The sequence below is a fragment of the Hydra viridissima genome, unplaced genomic scaffold, assembly GCF_058129835.1.
Source record: "Hydra viridissima isolate aposymbiotic clone 2 unplaced genomic scaffold, HvirCarnegie_v1 scaffold_9, whole genome shotgun sequence".
NCBI classification, from domain to species: Eukaryota; Metazoa; Cnidaria; class Hydrozoa; order Anthoathecata; family Hydridae; genus Hydra; species Hydra viridissima.
This window is the reverse complement of record NW_028324308.1, coordinates 8,392,282-8,410,560: the sequence shown is the minus strand read 5'-3', so window position 1 is coordinate 8,410,560 and position 18,279 is coordinate 8,392,282. Positions and strand designations below refer to the sequence as shown.

At 26.9% G+C, this 18,279-nt stretch overlaps 1 protein-coding gene across 1 annotated transcript; it reads left to right on the top strand.

The window, feature by feature from the left end:
- The first annotated feature begins 1,270 nt into the window (after positions 1–1,270).
- Positions 1,271–17,474, top strand: LOC145185263 (26S proteasome regulatory subunit 7). Its single transcript, XM_090097096.1, has 14 exons — positions 1,271–1,702; positions 1,815–1,852; positions 2,099–2,180; positions 4,214–4,305; positions 6,289–6,501; positions 6,654–6,749; positions 6,902–6,965; positions 7,073–7,173; positions 8,547–8,634; positions 8,889–9,012; positions 9,158–9,236; positions 9,382–9,478; positions 11,234–11,295; positions 17,034–17,474. The coding sequence occupies exons 1-14, from the start codon at positions 1,627–1,629 to the stop codon at positions 17,127–17,129; spliced, it is 1,308 nt and encodes a 435-aa protein (XP_089953222.1). The 5' UTR covers positions 1,271–1,626; the 3' UTR covers positions 17,130–17,474.
- Positions 17,475–18,279: the final 805 nt, after the last annotated feature.

The following is an 18,279-nucleotide window of genomic DNA, read 5'->3' as shown; positions in this document are numbered from 1 at the left end:
TTAAAAAAATTTGGACTTTTATGAAGTGCATTCAAATATGAGTACAAAATTATAAGGATAATTTACACAGAATACATAACATCGTGTATGGTTTCATACAGATTAAATAAATGAGTGGGTAAGTCAACCAAATAAATAGAAGCTTTATCTACATATATAATGTGGCACCGTGATTTTTCTAAAACCAAGGTAGATTACTGCAAGAGTTCTACGAAACTTTGTTAAAGTTTTACAACAATTTTTCAAGTCTGAAATATTTACTCATTTTCTACAATAAAAGATAAAGAAATAAGAAAAAATTCGTTAATAAACAGAAAACATTGTGATATAGTCTAAATTATATTGAATCCAAAAACAAAATCAAATTTCTCAAACAATCTTCGTGAACGGGCGGTGGTTTCTCAGGGTCTCCATCCACACGCATGCGCTAAATTTAGCTTTACTCGCAACTTCATTGCTGAACTGAGTTGACCGTCAAACAAAAGTATTTTTCATACTTTATTGAAATTAGTTGTTACTAAAATACAAATATTCTTGTGAAGAAAAAATCAAATATGAAGTGTTAATAAAAAACATTAGCAATTTTTTAAGTAGTTTTTACTTTTTTTCTACAAAGTTTACCCCCACCTCGCATGCAATTTTTAAACTGTTTGCATCAATAAAAAGCAATTTAAAGTTAGTTAAAATTGTTTTTAACATGTGAATAAAGTAACCTAAAAATATTTTAAAATTTTTTCATAAAACATATTTAAGTACAAATAAGTTTGTCAAAAGAGCAGTTATTGTACTTTACAGTGGCTTTATTAGTGACTATTCCCCTAAAACAAAATCAATTAATTAGATAGTATAGAAAGATTGGAAACGTTTTAAAAGGTATTCAAAAACATAAATATATTTAGTCATACAATAACCAAATAAATATTTATTAAACACTGAGATTTTATTGTACAATGTAAAAAAACTTAAAAATGTTCAGCTTTGGTATGATTGCTAACCTAAACCATATTTATTTTTAAACCAAGATAGTTGCGGCTCGATATTAATGAAAAGTAATAATTCACTTAACAGACGAATAAGTTTTGTTTAATAACTTACAATTTAAAATATGCTATTAAACTTATATGTTTTAAATTTATTTGTTAACAAACTTCTGCTGAATATAAAAGTTTAGAGATTGTAATCAAAAATTTTGACAAACTTTCAAATTAATGAAAACAAATAGTATTCGGTAGTTTATCTACGCTCATGCTGATTTAGCATAATTTTTAAAATGATACATAGTCTTGATTTTACATACTAATATTAGACATTCTAAAGCAATCAATGCACAACGCTTAATTATACTTTTCTAAAACAGAAATATCTAATTGATAACGTTATTTTTCCAGTCTTTTTTCTCTCAAGTTCATATCTTGGTTATGGCAAGGTTTATAATATGATTTAATTGCTATTAGACCAAGATGAATGAATCTTAATGCCCGTACACTGTCATTAGACTAAATAAGCTATCCATCTTTTCGTCTTTGTATTAATATATAGTAATGAAACTATTTCCGAAAAAAAGATTTTTCCAATTTTTCCTAAAAAAAACTCTTTTAATCTTTCTTGAATAGTTAATACTGTAATATGCCTGATTATCTGGGTTCTGACCAGAGAAAAGTTCGCAAAAATAACGATAAAGATGACGATAAACCAATCCAAGGTAAATGGATTAACCTACTTGCTCATTGCTGATGTTATGAATATTTCTTGCATAAAATGTTTAAATTATAATAATTTCATGATGTAGAAATAATACTATTTAAAATTTTTAGCTCTAGACGAAGGTGACATTGCTGTTCTAAAAACATATGTAAGTCTAAGTATTAGTTAATCAAATTCATATTATGACTAAAAGCAAGTTAGTTTACTATTTTATTTACATAACTAGTTACTATTATCTATTTTAATTGTTATTTTAATTATTATATATGTAGAGATAGAAATTAATTATTACTAAATTTCTATTATTTTCCATATGTAGAAATAGAAATTTAGTAATAATTAATTTCTATTTCTACATATGAAAAATATTTTTTTTTAATTTTTTTACTCATAGGGTGCTGGTTCTTATAGCAACACTATTAAATCTGTAGAAAATGATATAAAATCTATTACTAAGCGTGTAAATGAGTTGACAGGTATGAGGTTAAAATACAATTTTATTTTAGTTAGCTAAATACAAAACTAAAATTCACTATTTACTAAGATAAATTTTTATCAAGAAACAAAGCAAGGTCAAGAATATAACAATTTGTTGAGTTTAAAAATGTTTAACTTTGTTATGAAAAAGCAATAAAACAGCTGAAAGTTATTTTATAGTTAACTGCTTCAATTTACATTTTTAAGGTTTTACATTAAGTAAAATGTCATATTCTTATATTCAATTCGTGTATATAAATATAATACAATTATTGTTTGCTACTAGTGAAACCCAAAGAAATCAATTTTGTATATCAGAAATTGAAATAGTTTATTCTTGGTGATTAAAGGCTGTCAATTACTGGATCCACTTCTAATCAAAAGTGAAAGATGAAAACTAATCATTTACTTAATTTGCAGACTTAAAACAATTTTTACTCACAGTAGTGTTTTAATTAAGTTTTTGTTACAAAGACTTATATAAGTAAGTTGCTTATTCTCTGTTTTTGGTAAACTAGCAATGCCTGTTTACCAAAAACAGAGAATAAATACTGTTCTTAAATATTATTAAGGATACTATTAGTGTCATTTCTGATATTAGCAGATGATATATTGTTATTACCAATATCTGAAAAATTGCTTACCAATCAACTTCAATCATACTCTTTATTAGCATCCACATAATCATTACCATTTCCATGTAACATTTGATAAGAGATGCTCACTTTTGATATTATTTCAGAGTCCATTTGGTTCATTATTTTGTTTTGACTCCAACCAAAGTTGTAAAATATAAGTTTGATGTACTACTATTGCTATTAACTAGCTACTATTGTTATAATTTCTGCCAAAATATTGGAGATATCTTTTTCTGTTTAATTGGGTTTCCCATTATGCTTGCTTTAACTTTTTGTTTTTGTACTGCAGATGTAATATATATACTAAATATAGAAATGGGAGAATGGCTTGCCAGATTACAGTTTGAGATTTTCATTTTTTGTAAGTGATATCCAATTATAACAGACATCTACTAGGCTCATTTTATTATTCTACAACTTGTTAAGAGCAATAGCTGTTACCTTCTTTTTTTGTAACCACTCCTTAATTTTTTAAAAAGGTTATTATGTGACATTTGAAGTTTTAATACATGTTAGTTAACTATTTCAATTTAGAGCTACTGGCAGTTAAGGACTCAATCTCTTAAGAATTTTTTTAAGAAGTGCTTATTTGTTCCTTAATTATTTGTTGATCTTATCAAAATGTTTATGTGGTCAATGGAATCAAAGTTTATTAGGTGTGAAAAATAACCATAAGTTAAAAGATTGACTATATGAGCTACAGTTTGTTTGTAACATAGATTTGCAGCAACAGAAAATGTTGTTGACATTTAAAAACCTAGCCTTTTATTGCTGGTCTAGCTTTTCAAATTTTTACATGTAATTGTCATCAGTTGCATAGTATTCACTGTCATTCCTACTGATCAATAACATTTGTACCAACCTTGTATCCTATGTAACCATATCAGTTGCAATGACTGCTCTTGTTTCTTTCATTTCTCTTCATGATTCTATTTTTACTTGGGATTGCTGCAATTAATATTACTCTACCCTTTACAATTGCTTAGAGCATTTGCTTGTCTTTTGAAGTATACTTTCTATAAAATCCTGCCACAATGAGATTTTGGGTCTGTCTTCTTTAATTATTGTGGGTAGGAAAGATGTAGTTTCAGAGAAAAAAAAATCTAAAAGAAAAAAAGAAAATTTTATAAAAGTAAATAATATTTGAGTTTAAACAATATATTTTTTGAACTAAAAAGTAATAGAAATATGCCTAGCAATATAAATGTCTTACTTACACTTAAAGATCTTTTAATTTAATTTTTCATCTTTTTAACTGAAATCAGTTTTGATTTCTCTTTTAAATTTAATTTTCAATAATTTCTTTTTTGGATAACTTTTCAAAGCATTTGGTAAGCATAGAATAAAAAATAACTATTCTATAAGTATAAAATAAAAATGTTTTTTATTCTTAGGTATAAAGGAATCAGACACAGGTCTTGCTGCTCCAGCATTATGGGATCTTGCTGCAGACAAACAAACATTGCATTCCGAGCAACCACTCCAAGTAAAAAACTTCCTTTTCTTTTTGTCCTTAAAATCTTTAATTAGTAAAATATTTTATAGCTTGGCGAGGAAAAAGAATTTTCTTTTTTATTGTTAGTGATTAAAAAATATACTGTTATGGTTAATGTTATAAATTGTGCGCATTAGTTATTAATGTAAAAATGTGTTTTGATGTTGTATTTGTGTATGGTGCTGACAGATGATTATTAATGCAGTTTTAAATCTATAACTGGTGCATTTTTTTTAACAAAGTCCAGCCTTAAATTTAAAAAAGGGCTCATAACCTGTCAGTCATTACTATGTCTGGACGTTTCCCCCCAAAATATATAAATCAGCTAATAGTTAATTAGAGCAGTATTTTTCATTAATCTGTTCATCAACTAATGCAACACTTCTGTTGTGTTATAAGTTTTATACACAATTTGTATGAATTTTTTAAGGCTCCTTCTATTAAGCAAGTACATACTAAGTGCTGTACTAAAACATTTTTTAAAAGAACTGTGATTGACCCCTCAATGGGAATGCCTGTACACCCTAAAAACAGATTTTTTTCTTAGGTCCAAGAATCTGTTCTTAAAGTTGCTCCATCATTTCTACTTAAAAAGTTATGTTTAACTTAAGTCTTTACCTCTGTAGCAGTTTTCTTTATGTTTATGTACATTTTATAATTTCTTATTTGTGTGTATGTTTATGTATATGTGAATATATTATAATAACCTTTTGACCTATATTTTAAAAATTTGTTTTATTGGTGTTATTTATATTTTTGTAAAGTTCTACTTTTATTATGTGACTAGTTTACTTCTTATGTTTTTGTTTTGTCTTTTCTTTATCTTATTTAGGTCATTGCTTTTTATTAGTGAATTACTATTTGCAATGACCTGTGTTTTTTTGTAACATCCTTAACACGAAATATATTGATATTGATATTGTTACAGAACATTATATGTTGCTATATTGCATCTCCAAAAGGTTACAAAGCATACTCAATCTTCAAACAAATATCAGCTTGTTGTATTGCTTCTATTGGATGGGGTTGTTGTCTTGGCCTATAGTGTCCTTTTAGCTTTTCAACTATCCTTTCCCCTGGAATCTAAACTTTTCTTTCCCCTATCTTGCAACCAGGATTGTAAACTAATGCTTGCTGAGCCCTAGTCAACAATGTTAATGTTAGAATTATGAAGTATCTAATTGTCTTCTTGTTCTTTATTAATGAAAACACTTTTGTCCTTCTTAATAATTAATTCAGTCTAAGAAAATAACAATATAGAATCAGTCTTATTCTACCATTCCATGCTCATGTATTCAAGCAAAAGCTTTATTTGAGTACTAGTTTTTTCCGTCTCAATCGGATTAAAAGTCTTTATTGCTTGACAATATTAGAGCTGAATATTAACAGAATTGTCTAACAAATTGATTGAAATCTCAATACTGTCAAATAACAAATTTTAGTTTATCGTTGAAATATTTTAATCTGAAAGTTGATTGTTTTTACAATTAACAAGAAATTTAAAATGTACTAAAGTTTTTTCATAAATTTAAAATTTTTGAGGATTTTTTAAAGAGATTCAACAGTAAAATCTGTTGCAGGAGTTCTTTAAATAGGGAATCTGTTATTGGACTGTTTTGAATGATTTTTTTGGAAAAACAAAGAATGTCAACATAAATGCCAAGACAAGGATTATAAAAATTCATTAGGCACAAAGTTATCATAAATCACTAAGAAAATGTTCCATGATCTGAATTGAAAATTGTTTTCTATCAACTACTACCACTGTAAAACAGCAGATCAAGTTCAAATAATTTGTATAATAATTCGTTTAGTAAGTTATCAATAAATGGTTGCAAAAGTCATAATTTTTAAAACCAAAATTATGATTATCACATGGTACTTTTATAAAAATTTTTTGCAGAATTGAAAGAATTTGTTTTCATTATTTAAAAAAAACATTAAATTGAAACTATAATTTTGTGTCAATACAAGGTTGCACGGTGTACAAAAATTATACATGCTGACTCGGATGATCCACAATATATTATAAATGTTAAACAATTTGCAAAATTTGTTGTTGATCTTGGTGATCAAGTTGCTCCAACTGATATTGAAGAAGGAATGAGGGTTGGAGTTGATAGAAATAAGTATCAAATTCACATTCCGCTTCCTCCAAAGATTGATCCGACAGTTACAATGATGCAAGTAGGGAAATTTTTATTTTTTATACTAAGATTACCTAATAAAAGGTTTATTACCTATGTAAAAATTACCTATATCAAAATTAGGATTATTACTTTCTAATAAGTTGCAAGTTTGATATTCTTTGACTACTTTTTATCTTTTTGAATTTGAAGGTTGAAGAAAAACCAGATGTCACATATGCAGATGTTGGTGGTTGTAAAGAACAAATAGATAAGCTGAGAGAAGTTGTAGAGACACCGTTGTTACATGTATTTTTTTTTTTACTAATTATGTAAAAGTTGTAGTGATAAGATTTAACTTGGCTTAAATTTTAATAATGGATACAGATTTTCTTGGTTCCATGGAATTTTTTTTTATGGATAACCTATAAAAATTTTGCATTGTGTTATTTATCTCACAGCCTGAGCGCTTCATTAACCTTGGAATTGATCCTCCAAAAGGTGTTCTTCTTTATGGCCCACCAGGTATATTTCTTTTTTTGTTGCTATCCTTTATTACTTTTTTTAATCTTTTTTTTAGTTAAAGTTTGAAAAGAAATGTGAATTTATTTTTTATTACTATTTGTTATTAGGTACAGGTAAAACGTTATGTGCTCGAGCTGTTGCTAATAGAACTGATGCCTGTTTTATTAGAGTGATTGGATCAGAACTTGTACAAAAGTATGTCGGGGAGGTAATGTTAAATACTATCAAGTTAATTTTTCTCATATTTTATCTTGTATACTCACCCATTAAGTGTTAGCTGATATTTTTACCCTAAATAAAAATAAGTATATATTAGCTTAAAAAAATGATGAAGTAGATTTCTGATCCAGAGGTAACTTTTTCAAAATTCTCAGTGATTTGAAGTACAGACCTCTGGATCAGAAATTTATGAACTATAGAATCATCATTTTGGAATACCTACAGTTTAGTTAAGGTAAGAATTTTAAATGGAACATTAACTGAAAACAGAAGCTACACACTGTAAGAATCCATCTTTACTATTATTCTTGTCAATTTGTGTAACTTTTTGTCTTGCATTAGGGTTTTATACTAAAACATAGATTTGTATTTTTAAAATGTTTTTAAATGCAATAATGTAAATAAATAAATTTAAAAAAAACTACATAAAATCAAAGTTAGTTCAACAATAAACATCAAAATTAATATTTTAGATATCCTCACATGGCTTTTTGCAATTCTTCTCTTTTGTATAAATTTAACAAGATTTCAAATTAGAACTTTTCTCCTAAGAATATTAAGTTTTGGTTTTTGGCTAGTTTTTCGCTTAATTCTTTGTGTATCTAATCCCAAATAGATTTGATTGGGTTCAAGTCTAGTGATTGAGCTGGCTGGGTATTATAACTGTTTCATTTTCTTTAACCTGAACTTTAAATATGCAGCAAGATATGGCATGAGTGTAATTGATTTGCAAGGAAAAAATTATGTAAAACAGATATTGACTTAGTTTTGTTTGAAATATTGTAAATATAGTTTGAATGGTTTTTTTAAGAGCATATTAGAGGAATTTTGTAAAGTATAAATTGAACATAAAGTTTATGTAGAGGCAGAGTTTTTAGGAGAAGAGAAAATGCTGCAAGAAAGCTGCAATGAGCCATATCTTGTTGAAACTGTCACTGTTCTTTTTGATTAATCACCATATCTGTTGTTAGACCTGTAAAGTTATTACACAAACCTGCTAAGTTTACAAAAACCTTGGATTAGCTCTTACTTAAAGAAAAGTTTTTTTAGTTATTTTAAAATAGAAATTTATTTATTTTGTTTATTTGGATTACAAAAGGTGAAAAAAATACATACATGTATTTTTAAAAAATAAAAAATACATACAAGGTAACTAAATTTTTCAAGTTAAATTAACTGAAAAAAAAAAAGGAAAAAAAAAGGCTGCTTATAAGTTTAGCAAACTTCAAGTTAAGGTTTTACAGTAATGTACCAAAGTACAACGCTTATTTGAATTTTATTGTTTTCTTTTCAATCCCTAACAAACTTTAAGTCTACTGCAAATTTTAATTGGTTAAATAAATTTTTTTCTTTTTTTATTAGGGTGCTCGCATGGTCAGAGAATTATTTGAAATGGCTCGTAGTAAAAAAGCTTGCATAATATTTTTTGATGAAATAGATGCTGTAGGTGGTGAGTACTTTATAGAGAAATTGTTTTTAATGAGTTATGCTAAAAAATATTCACAAGAGGTTTTTCAAAAGAATTCTTACCATCTCCAAATTATGAAAAGTTTTCAGGATTTTTAATTATATATGATGAATTATGATTTAAAAATCAATATGCTTTGAATTTGAGCAGCTCTAAAAAATAAACATTTGTTTAATGTATGGACTATTTAAATAATTTTATTAAGTTATTAAAACTACAAAGTATTGTTTCTATAGGCGCTCGCTTTGATGATGGGGCAGGAGGGGACAATGAAGTTCAGAGGACAATGTTGGAGTTAATCAATCAACTTGATGGATTTGATCCTAGAGGAAATATTAAAGTCCTAATGGCAACAAACAGGTGCAATCATAGATTTATTGTGCATTTATTTGTAATTTTCTGTTTTATTTCATTAGTACATTAAAAGTTTTGCTGTATTTATTTTTATGACTATATATAAAGTTACATGAGTTTATATGATGTTATCTGATGACATCCCACTTAGGCCAGATACGCTTGATCCTGCGTTAACAAGACCAGGCAGATTAGATAGAAAAGTTGAATTCTCTCTGCCAGAATTAGAGGTGATTATCTTTATTGTATCCTTTCTATTATGGTATCATATTTATGTTAATATTAAGATACTTTCTTAAAATTAAACAGCATTTGTATGATAATCAAATGTTATTTCTGGCCCTGTTATCACTACTTATTGTTGTTTGTGTTTAGGGTCGCACGCACATTTTTAAAATTCATGCTCGTTCAATGAGTGTAGATAGAGATATACGCTATGAGCTGTTGGCTCGGTTGTGTCCAAATAGTACTGGTAAGATGTAATTGTTTTAACAGTGTTATTATATGTGTAACAGTGCTAGTATCAGTGTAAATATCTTTTACAAAGTAGATTTATTTTTGGCATTTTTTTTTATTTGTTTGTTGTCTTTATAGAATAAAGACTTTAGATGAAAAGAAATGTGAATAGATGAATATCAGGCTTTTAATTACTTAATTTAAAGGTTACTTAAAATCACTAGTTTTTTTTTAGTATAATTTCCAAAAATATCTGTAATTATTACTTACAAATTTGTGAGTTTGTAGAATGTTTGGTTAACCCTTATAAAATGGAATTTTTTAAAAGAGGTAAAAACAGATGTCACATCTTGCAACTTTTGAGAAATATGGATTTAAAATTTGAAAGTGTTTTAATATTCTATAGGATATCGTATTTTTAACTGCTCTTTACTGGTGACATAAGTGGTTTTTTAATTTCCTTGTATAACCAGATCAATATTTAATTAGGGGGATAACAAAAATATTTTAAAATTTGTGACATATTGAGTTTTTTCCCTGTGGTTTTCAATTTAAAGCATTATTTTGGTACTAACAACAATTTTATTGCTTTGCAAAGATTCAATGGGTTTTTAATTGAATTTCACCATTTTTGTTGTAGAAATATTCTGTCAGCTGCTTAGTTTATTAGCAAAAAAACATTAATAAAACTTCTTTTATAAAATGAGAATAATATCTCTATGATTAAATTGCAAATAATTTGCAATTTGTTTTCAAATAATCTTTTAGGGTTCAGAAAAATAATAAATTTTAATTGCGGTATTTTTTTAAACTTGAAAGCTTGTAAGAACTTTGTGATTTCACCAATATGAAATGGTTGGTGTCAGTTGTACTGGCAATTAACTATGGTGAGATCTTTTTTATATGGTTAAGAACTAAATAATAGAAACTTCTTGGAGAGTTACTTGTCATCTTGTCTTTCTTTTGGACTGTAAAAATTATGCTGAAGCACATTTTTTTTTTTTTTTTTTTAATTAAAATGACTTTAAAAAAAACATTTTTTTCTTCTTTTTTCATTAAAGTGAACATTTCCTCTTAAAATATATTATTAAGTTGTATTTCATACTTTTAACTAAATAATTTTTACTTATGTAAACCACTGCTATTGATTCATGGTGCCCTATTTACTGTATCTCTGGTGGTTATATAACACACTTTAAAACATTAGTGAAAGGGAAGATTATGAGTATTATGATTGTTTCATGAAGTAACAGGTGAGACTGCGTTTAAAAGGGTATAAATATTTTTAAAAATTTCTTTCAAATTAAAAAAGTATTAAGTAGAGAATGTAGCTGTCACCTAGATGGTTTGCAATTTCGCATTTTTTAGTCTGTTTTTTTGCATATAATATTTGTTTCTTCAATGTTTTGTAGATAAAAGACTGAATGCACAAAAATATGGAACTAATAGAATTAGTATATGCAAATTTAATTTCTCGTTTTTTTTTTTTTTTCATCACCTAATAAATTCTGTATTTCAATTATTATGCCATAAAAAAAAATTTAGTGTCTGTGTAAATACAAACACAGATTTTAGTTAAAAGAGTTCTGATTTGAGCCCTCTATCATTCTGTTATTTATACTCTGAAAGGTTTATACATGACAATTTCTCCAATTGTAATTTGATTCTTCCAAAATAAAAATGAAAATGACTTAAATTCAAATTTCCAAATATGTTAACTTGTACTAAGTTCTTATTTTTATTTCTTTTTTAAACATATTTAATTTTTAAGGAGCTGAAATTCGCAGTGTTTGTACAGAAGCTGGTATGTTTGCTATTCGTGAAAGGAGAAAGGTAATTTTGGTTGTATCATTGATGCAATTATGTATTTATGGAATCAATTAAATTCTCTTATTTTAGGTGATTATCTTTATTTTTCTTACTTATGAATTAAATTGAGTCCTTTTTAATCAATGAGGGATAATCTACATAATATCCATAAATTTAGAGTAATCTACATAAATATTTAAGAAAAGTACAGTTGATCTCTAATCAATCTCTTATAGTTTACATAGAAAGATAAAATATTTGTGTATAGTTAGCTTTTAATTTTTCATTCTGTTACTTTTTATGAATATTTATTTCTAAAATTAGGTGTTCATCACAATTGATCGATACGCTTACTTTATGATTTGCTAAACAATATTTTATTAACACCTTTGTGTAAATTGGTATTGGTTATACAGTTGTTGATTTGTAATACTTAATCTAATACACTGATAGAAGTGCTTTGCAAGTCATTTTTACAAATTTTTTTTACAATATCAGTTTTACCAACTCCAATTCTGTTGCACATATCAATTTTTTAAAATGTTTTTGTTTTTCAGGGTGATTTTTTGTCTTAAGCATAAATATTCTTAACACCAAATGTGAAAATATAAAATATGTGTGTAAGCTTGTTTTTCATTGTTGATGCATTCCGCATCTTTATCATCAAAAAAAAAAAGTTTTTTGTTGTTTGGTAAAGATTTAAGAATAAAAAAATGTCAGAGTGTAAATAAGTCAAAATGCAAAATAGTACCCTTAAAGTGGAAAAATGTCAGAACAGTAAAGGACTAGCAATAAAAGAAGCCAGAATGAAAAAATGTCAAAACAGAAATTGTCAAAAAAAAAATCTGAGAAGGAATTTTTCTGATCATTTGAAAACTGTACGTAGAAGATTTTAAAAACAAAAGTTGTAAAATCTTGGGGGTAAATTAGAGGGAATAAATTAGAAAAGTTAAAAGATTTGATCACAAGAACAGAGTTTTTTTTCAGTTAAAGTTTAAAATTATACATGTTGTATAATAATTATCATAAATTACTTCAAGATTATAAATTTATTATAATGATAATAACTAAATAGTAAAAATATTAAATTTCCATAAAACTCAATGTTATCTAATAAAAAGTAAAGGAATTAGTAAGTGCGTGTACAAGGGTGCAAATGTTAAAAAATTAACTATAAGTATATAAGATTAAAAAATTAGAAAAGTTCAATTAGAAATATAATTTTTGATAAATAAAGAAATATGGTTTTTAATAGCAGGTTTGATTCACACAATCTGTTCAACAAACTCAGAGATAAGTAACTCTTAAATTGGTTTTGATGACAGCATGAGGTTCACGGCATTTAAGATCAAGACTTAGGATAGGGTTTCTTTTAGGATATTTTAGAAAATTGTACTAAAAAAGAAAGGAATTTTTCTTAACACAAATTGATATGGAATAAAAACAAAGACTCTACAGTAATTTTTTTTAACAAACAACAATAATACAATACCATATATAGTAGATAATACCACATCATAAAATACATATAATAAAACAATTTTGGTTATCAAAGTTTGTGATAAAATTTGAAAATATCTTTATTCAGTTTAAAAAAGGAGCTTGAAGTATGTATAGAAAAATGAAAGAAAAAGGTTTTTTTTTATTTATACTAAAGTTTCACAAATGTAAGTTCAAAAAAATAAAATCCATTGAATTATATAAAATGATCTTCAGTAGCAGAATATGTCACTAAATTTTAGTACACTTAAAAAAAAAAACAACAACCCTGAAACAAGTTTTACTAATTATTAAATATTGAAATCTGTGTTAATTGAAATTGCTAATTCAGTAAGTATCTTAGGTCATGGAACTCCTTTAAAAAGTCTTAATTCACTTCAAATTTGATAAGTTTCTCTCTGCTTCAGTCAATTTCATTTTTATGGTAATAAGAATTACTAAAAGAACAAACATTGCAATAACATATTTTCAATGTTATTTTCAATCATAAAATTTAAAAACATTGCTGCATCAGATATGGTTCTAAAATATTGTCTGTTTCTAAATATTTACAATTTTGACTTTAGTCTGACACAAAAAACATTTATATTCATGAAAGTAAAACCTTCTTTACCATGTTTTATTATATTATTACATACTTCTTAGTTGCTACTTTAGAATTGTCTTCATTTTGACACTTTCTCCTAATTTTATTTGACCCTACTCCTAATATTTCAACATCAACTTCAAGTGTAATATTTCAGTATATTTAAGAATTCAGTGACCCATTGTGTTTTCAATAAACACAAATTACCTGTTCCAAATACTGACATACAGTTCCCAGACCATTGCACTCCACCTCCACTGTTTAAAACTTTTCATTTTTTGTTCTATAGACAAGATAAACTGCAAATGACAGCCATAATTTGCATTTTTACAGTGTACAAATTAAATTCTTAAAACAAATATCACAATGTTAGACATATTAGTGACAACTTATAGCTGTTGTAATGATAATTATAGTACAAAAAGCAAAATAGAACACAACTACCAAAATATTGATTTTAAAAAATTTGATAAGGATAAATTTAATCTATGTTAATAAAACTCTATATTTTTTGATATTCTAATTTTGAGTTACTTTACTTCTTTCACTAATATTGCCTTTAATATAAAAAATAGAACTTAGATTTTAGATGTTAAAGACAGCTAAATACTTAACTTTTATATCCAAAATGAAGTATTTCTTTTTGAAAATAAAGCAATTTATTGTTTTTAATTTCATTAAAATTTGAAAAATGGCTTCAGCTATAACACATGAAGAAAGTTGAAGAGCTGTTTGCTTTCTATGCATGAAAAAAGCAAATAGAGAGATCACAGATACTTTTTAACAAGTATCAATTGATTTTAGTGATAGCAGAGTTTCGTCTGGTATTTGATTTGGCTTCCATACAACACTATGGAAGGCGTCAAAGGAAGAAAAAGTAAATTTGTCCTGTTTATTCAGCTTCAAAAATATAAAACCAACTAAGATTACATGGGAAAGAAATTTCTGTGAATGCCTCATCTGTGAAACCGCAAGAGTAAAAGCCTGGTCAAAAAGCGCAACATCTGAGTTCTGAGACCAATACGTTCAAAAAAGGTGATCGAACTGTTTCTCCACCATTGGACATGGAATTCCTCACTCTTACAAGTCATCTCTTCATCAAAATCTAGTGGAGGTAGTAAGTAAAGACAAACTTGCAGCTGGCACTATTTCCAAAAATCTACTAACAACTTCACCATAGTCACCAAAAGGAATAATTCTCCTCAGTCAATAAAGTGGAAGTCACCCATTTTCCGTTCACCTGTTTTCTATTTAAATTGGATATTCATCAATGCCAAAAGAAGTGGCTGTCAGTTTTATGGCAAAGGATCAACTTCAACTCAGTACAGGGTTTTCCAAAAACAAAATGAGAAAACTTGCTTCAACATTAAATAATGTTTCAGCTCACAGAATTGTAGAACCTAATTTTAACAATGGTGGCATTTAGAAGGACTTGAATGTTAAAAAGAACATATCTTCAGCAGTTTGCTGAAAAGCATGTTGTTTTTGAAGCCATGGAACTTATCAATTGTTTGAGAAAGTTCAACAGTGTAGTCAAATACTGTTTTGGAAATGAGCTTTATTAAATTATCAACATAAAGTTCAGGAATTTCAAAACTCTTTCCTGGCAACAGGTACCAGCATCACACCTAAAGTTCACACCGCTTTTCACCATGTTAATCACTTTGTAAACAGGAAAGGAAGTTCGCTTGGAATTTTCAGTGAGCAGGAAACAGGTGCTTTACATTTTCAATTTAGATTGTGCTGGCAGCACTACAAATATCTAACTAATCATCCAGTTTATGGTGAAAAATTGCATTGTAGACTACAATAGCAACCATATGTAGCTATAATGACAACCAACATCTGTTAGAATTTTATTTAATCTAGTTTTAGAAAAATTTGATAGAAATTAACTATGTAAGAAACTACATGTAAAATTATATTTAAAAAATTCATCAAAACAGAGTGCAGCTGTTAGTTTATGCATTTTTAAGTCATTATTCTTATTGTGTCTTTTTGTACTATACTTAACATTGTAACTGCATTAAGTTGTATATTATGTCTAATAATATAATATTTGTTTTAAAAATTTAATTTGTACACTGTAAAAATGCAAATTATGGCTGTCATTTGCAGTTTATCTTGTCTATAAAATAAAAAATGAAAAATTAACTTTCTCATTAATTCTTTGAGATTGGATTTCAATGAAAGTATATATTTGGTCCACTTGGTGTACCCTATTATTCCACCAAAGGATTTGCTTGTTGTTGCTTTTTTAGTTGTCAAAAAAAATCAAAAAAAGCAAGTGTGTGTGGTACTATGAACTGACTGATCAGTTTAAGAATTAATATCTCTAGCAATTATAACGGCAATATTTTTTGGATTTACCTTTATTTTGTGGGTTATTGTTTTTTTCTCATTAAACTTTCCTGTACTTCAATTTCACAGCAATGAGTATATGGTTTTGTCATTTTTAAAGTTTCTGCTTGGACTTATTGTTGTCTTGACAATATATTCCGTTTGAATTATCTTCATTTTAGACATTCTCGGTATTGACATATGCTTTTAGCTAAAAAAAGATGAGGATAAATTATTATATTTGTAATACTTTATTCCCTTAGACTTCATTTCCTTAGAATTCATTCCCTAAGATTTAGCCATATGCAAAGTCTAGAAAGTTCTTCAAATATTTTCTTTATTAGCATGATACAAGAAAATAAAATTTTGCAACTTTTAGAGTCATCGAACGCGAAAGTTTTTTAACTTAAGGTATGAAGTCATTACAGAACGTTAGTTATTGTTAAAAATACGTTTAACTTCCAGATAATTTGATCAGAAAGAAAAACATATCATGTGAAGTTAGTTCTGCTGTGTGAATATATTTGCTCGCCAATCTATGTAGCGTCAGCAAATCTGATTTTTCTCAGATTTGCTGACAGCACTTTTTTATTTTAAAGATTTTTTAGAAGTTACTAAAAATTTCCGATTTAAATTCACCAATCAAAAATTACTTAATATTTATTAGGAAACCTTATGCCAGGAAAGTTTTTTTAATTCTAATTATGTAATATTTTAAAAGGTTATTTATTACTTTAAAGTCTCTAAATCTAAACCCAAAAGCGAATTTTATTTTTTATAGAAAGAAAAATAATTACAAATGTAACTAAATACTTAGAAATTTCATAGAACGAAAGATAGCATGTAAGATTTTCATCTGGTAAATAAATTTATCTCTAAACAACAAAGCAAAATTGAAGAAATGGATGTAAAATTTGTCCTCTTTTGATTGTTCCACTAAAGAGCCAGATAAACATTTAAAAAATAATAATAATAAAAGGGCGGGGGGAGGGGGGAGGTAAGGAATCTTTTCACACTCAGGAACGTGTCATCTTAAGTTCAATAAAATGTCGAATTTTCTAAGTATTTAGTTATATCTGTAATTATCTTTTTTTCGAAAATAAAATTCGCTTTCCTTTTTTGGAGACAGATTCGCTTTCCTTTTTTGGAGAAGAAATCTGCTTCGGTCAATCAATTTTGTCAGTCCACCACTATAGTTTTCACCTTGAGTCTTTTAAATTCTAATGAATATTTGCAACAACGTTCTGTTGAAAATACAAAAAAAATTGATTTGTGTCTTCTGAAGTTGTTGATAGAAATATAATTTTTTAATCTTTGCATTTTTTTGTTTATTTAGGTAGCTACGGAAAAAGACTTCTTAAACGCAATTCAAAAAGTAATAAAAGCTTATGCCAAATTCAGTGCCACTCCTAAATATATGACGTATAACTAGACCGACCTGATATTAGAATTTCAGCACGTTTTGCTTTGAACCCTTGTTACAGAATTACTGAAGCCTTTTCATCTGCGTTATAAGGCTTACATTTTTGGTTATGTTTCTTTTAACGTTTTTTCATGAGACTTGTGAAGTTAACAAGAAATAACTTTTTATAAAATCTTGCCTAACGTTAAAAATGACTACATAAATTTGAAGCTTATTTATTTTAAATCTATACTATAAAAGTTTACAAATCCGTTAGTTTATTGTGGTTTTGTTACGATGGTTACCTTCTTATAATTATAATTTTCCGAATATAGTGAAAATCAGCGTGAAAAACAAAATTATTTGTAAAGAATAGCTATTTAGCGTTTTTCCCTTATTTAAATTTCGTGGATGTCTACATATCTGTATCGACGCTTATGGTCTTATCCGTTTCTTTCGATTGTTTAGAGTACTTTTCATAGAAGTAATTAAAAGATTTTACCTTCATATATCAAATTTAATGATTTTTTCGTTATTTTGATTTTCTTAACACTCTTTATTCATTTCAGTAAATTCATTAGTAATCTATCAGTCTTATGGTAATGTCCTTTATATACACTACATATTTACAATTCAAACAGCTGTTTTAATTTCTGAATAGAAGAAAATTTTGTTGAACATTTAAGTTAAAAAACGAGTTAATCCGTTTCCATTTACCTATTACTGCAGGCTATCTTACATGCAACAAACTACATATAGAAGGTATCCCCTTTTCTCTTTCGGACATCATAATCAATTTTTAGCTTTAAAACAATATCTGACAGTGGCTGATTTAATATCAATATCACGTTTTTCACATGTAACACACTATCATATAGTTCAAGACAAAATATTAACACAAAACATTTTTTTTCTTATAATTAACACTGTTTTAAACATAAAATTAGTGATTTATAATATAGCAGATTTTAGCCTCTCATTCCGTCTGTTGCACAGTGTGTAATCAGGTGGTTAAAAATCAAAAAAGTCACAGTTTAAAATTCTATATTTGACCATGAAGTTTTATTTGGAATTTGAAAAGAAAAATCTAAAATGTGAATGTTCCAAGTTACTGTTTTGTAGATGTACTTATGTATTATTTTGAAAATATTTAGTGATGAAGTCAGAAGTTTCTAAAAAT

Excerpts from the sequence above, each read along its gene's own strand:
- LOC145185263 (XM_090097096.1), top strand. The coding sequence starts at position 1,627 with ATGCCTGATTATCTGGGTTCTGACCAGAGAAAAGTTCGCAAAAATAAC. Across the intron at positions 4,306-6,288 it reads ATTCCGAGCAACCACTCCAA|GTTGCACGGTGTACAAAAAT; the intron begins GTAAAAAACTTC and ends TGTCAATACAAG. Across the intron at positions 9,479-11,233 it reads GTTGTGTCCAAATAGTACTG|GAGCTGAAATTCGCAGTGTT; the intron begins GTAAGATGTAAT and ends TTAATTTTTAAG.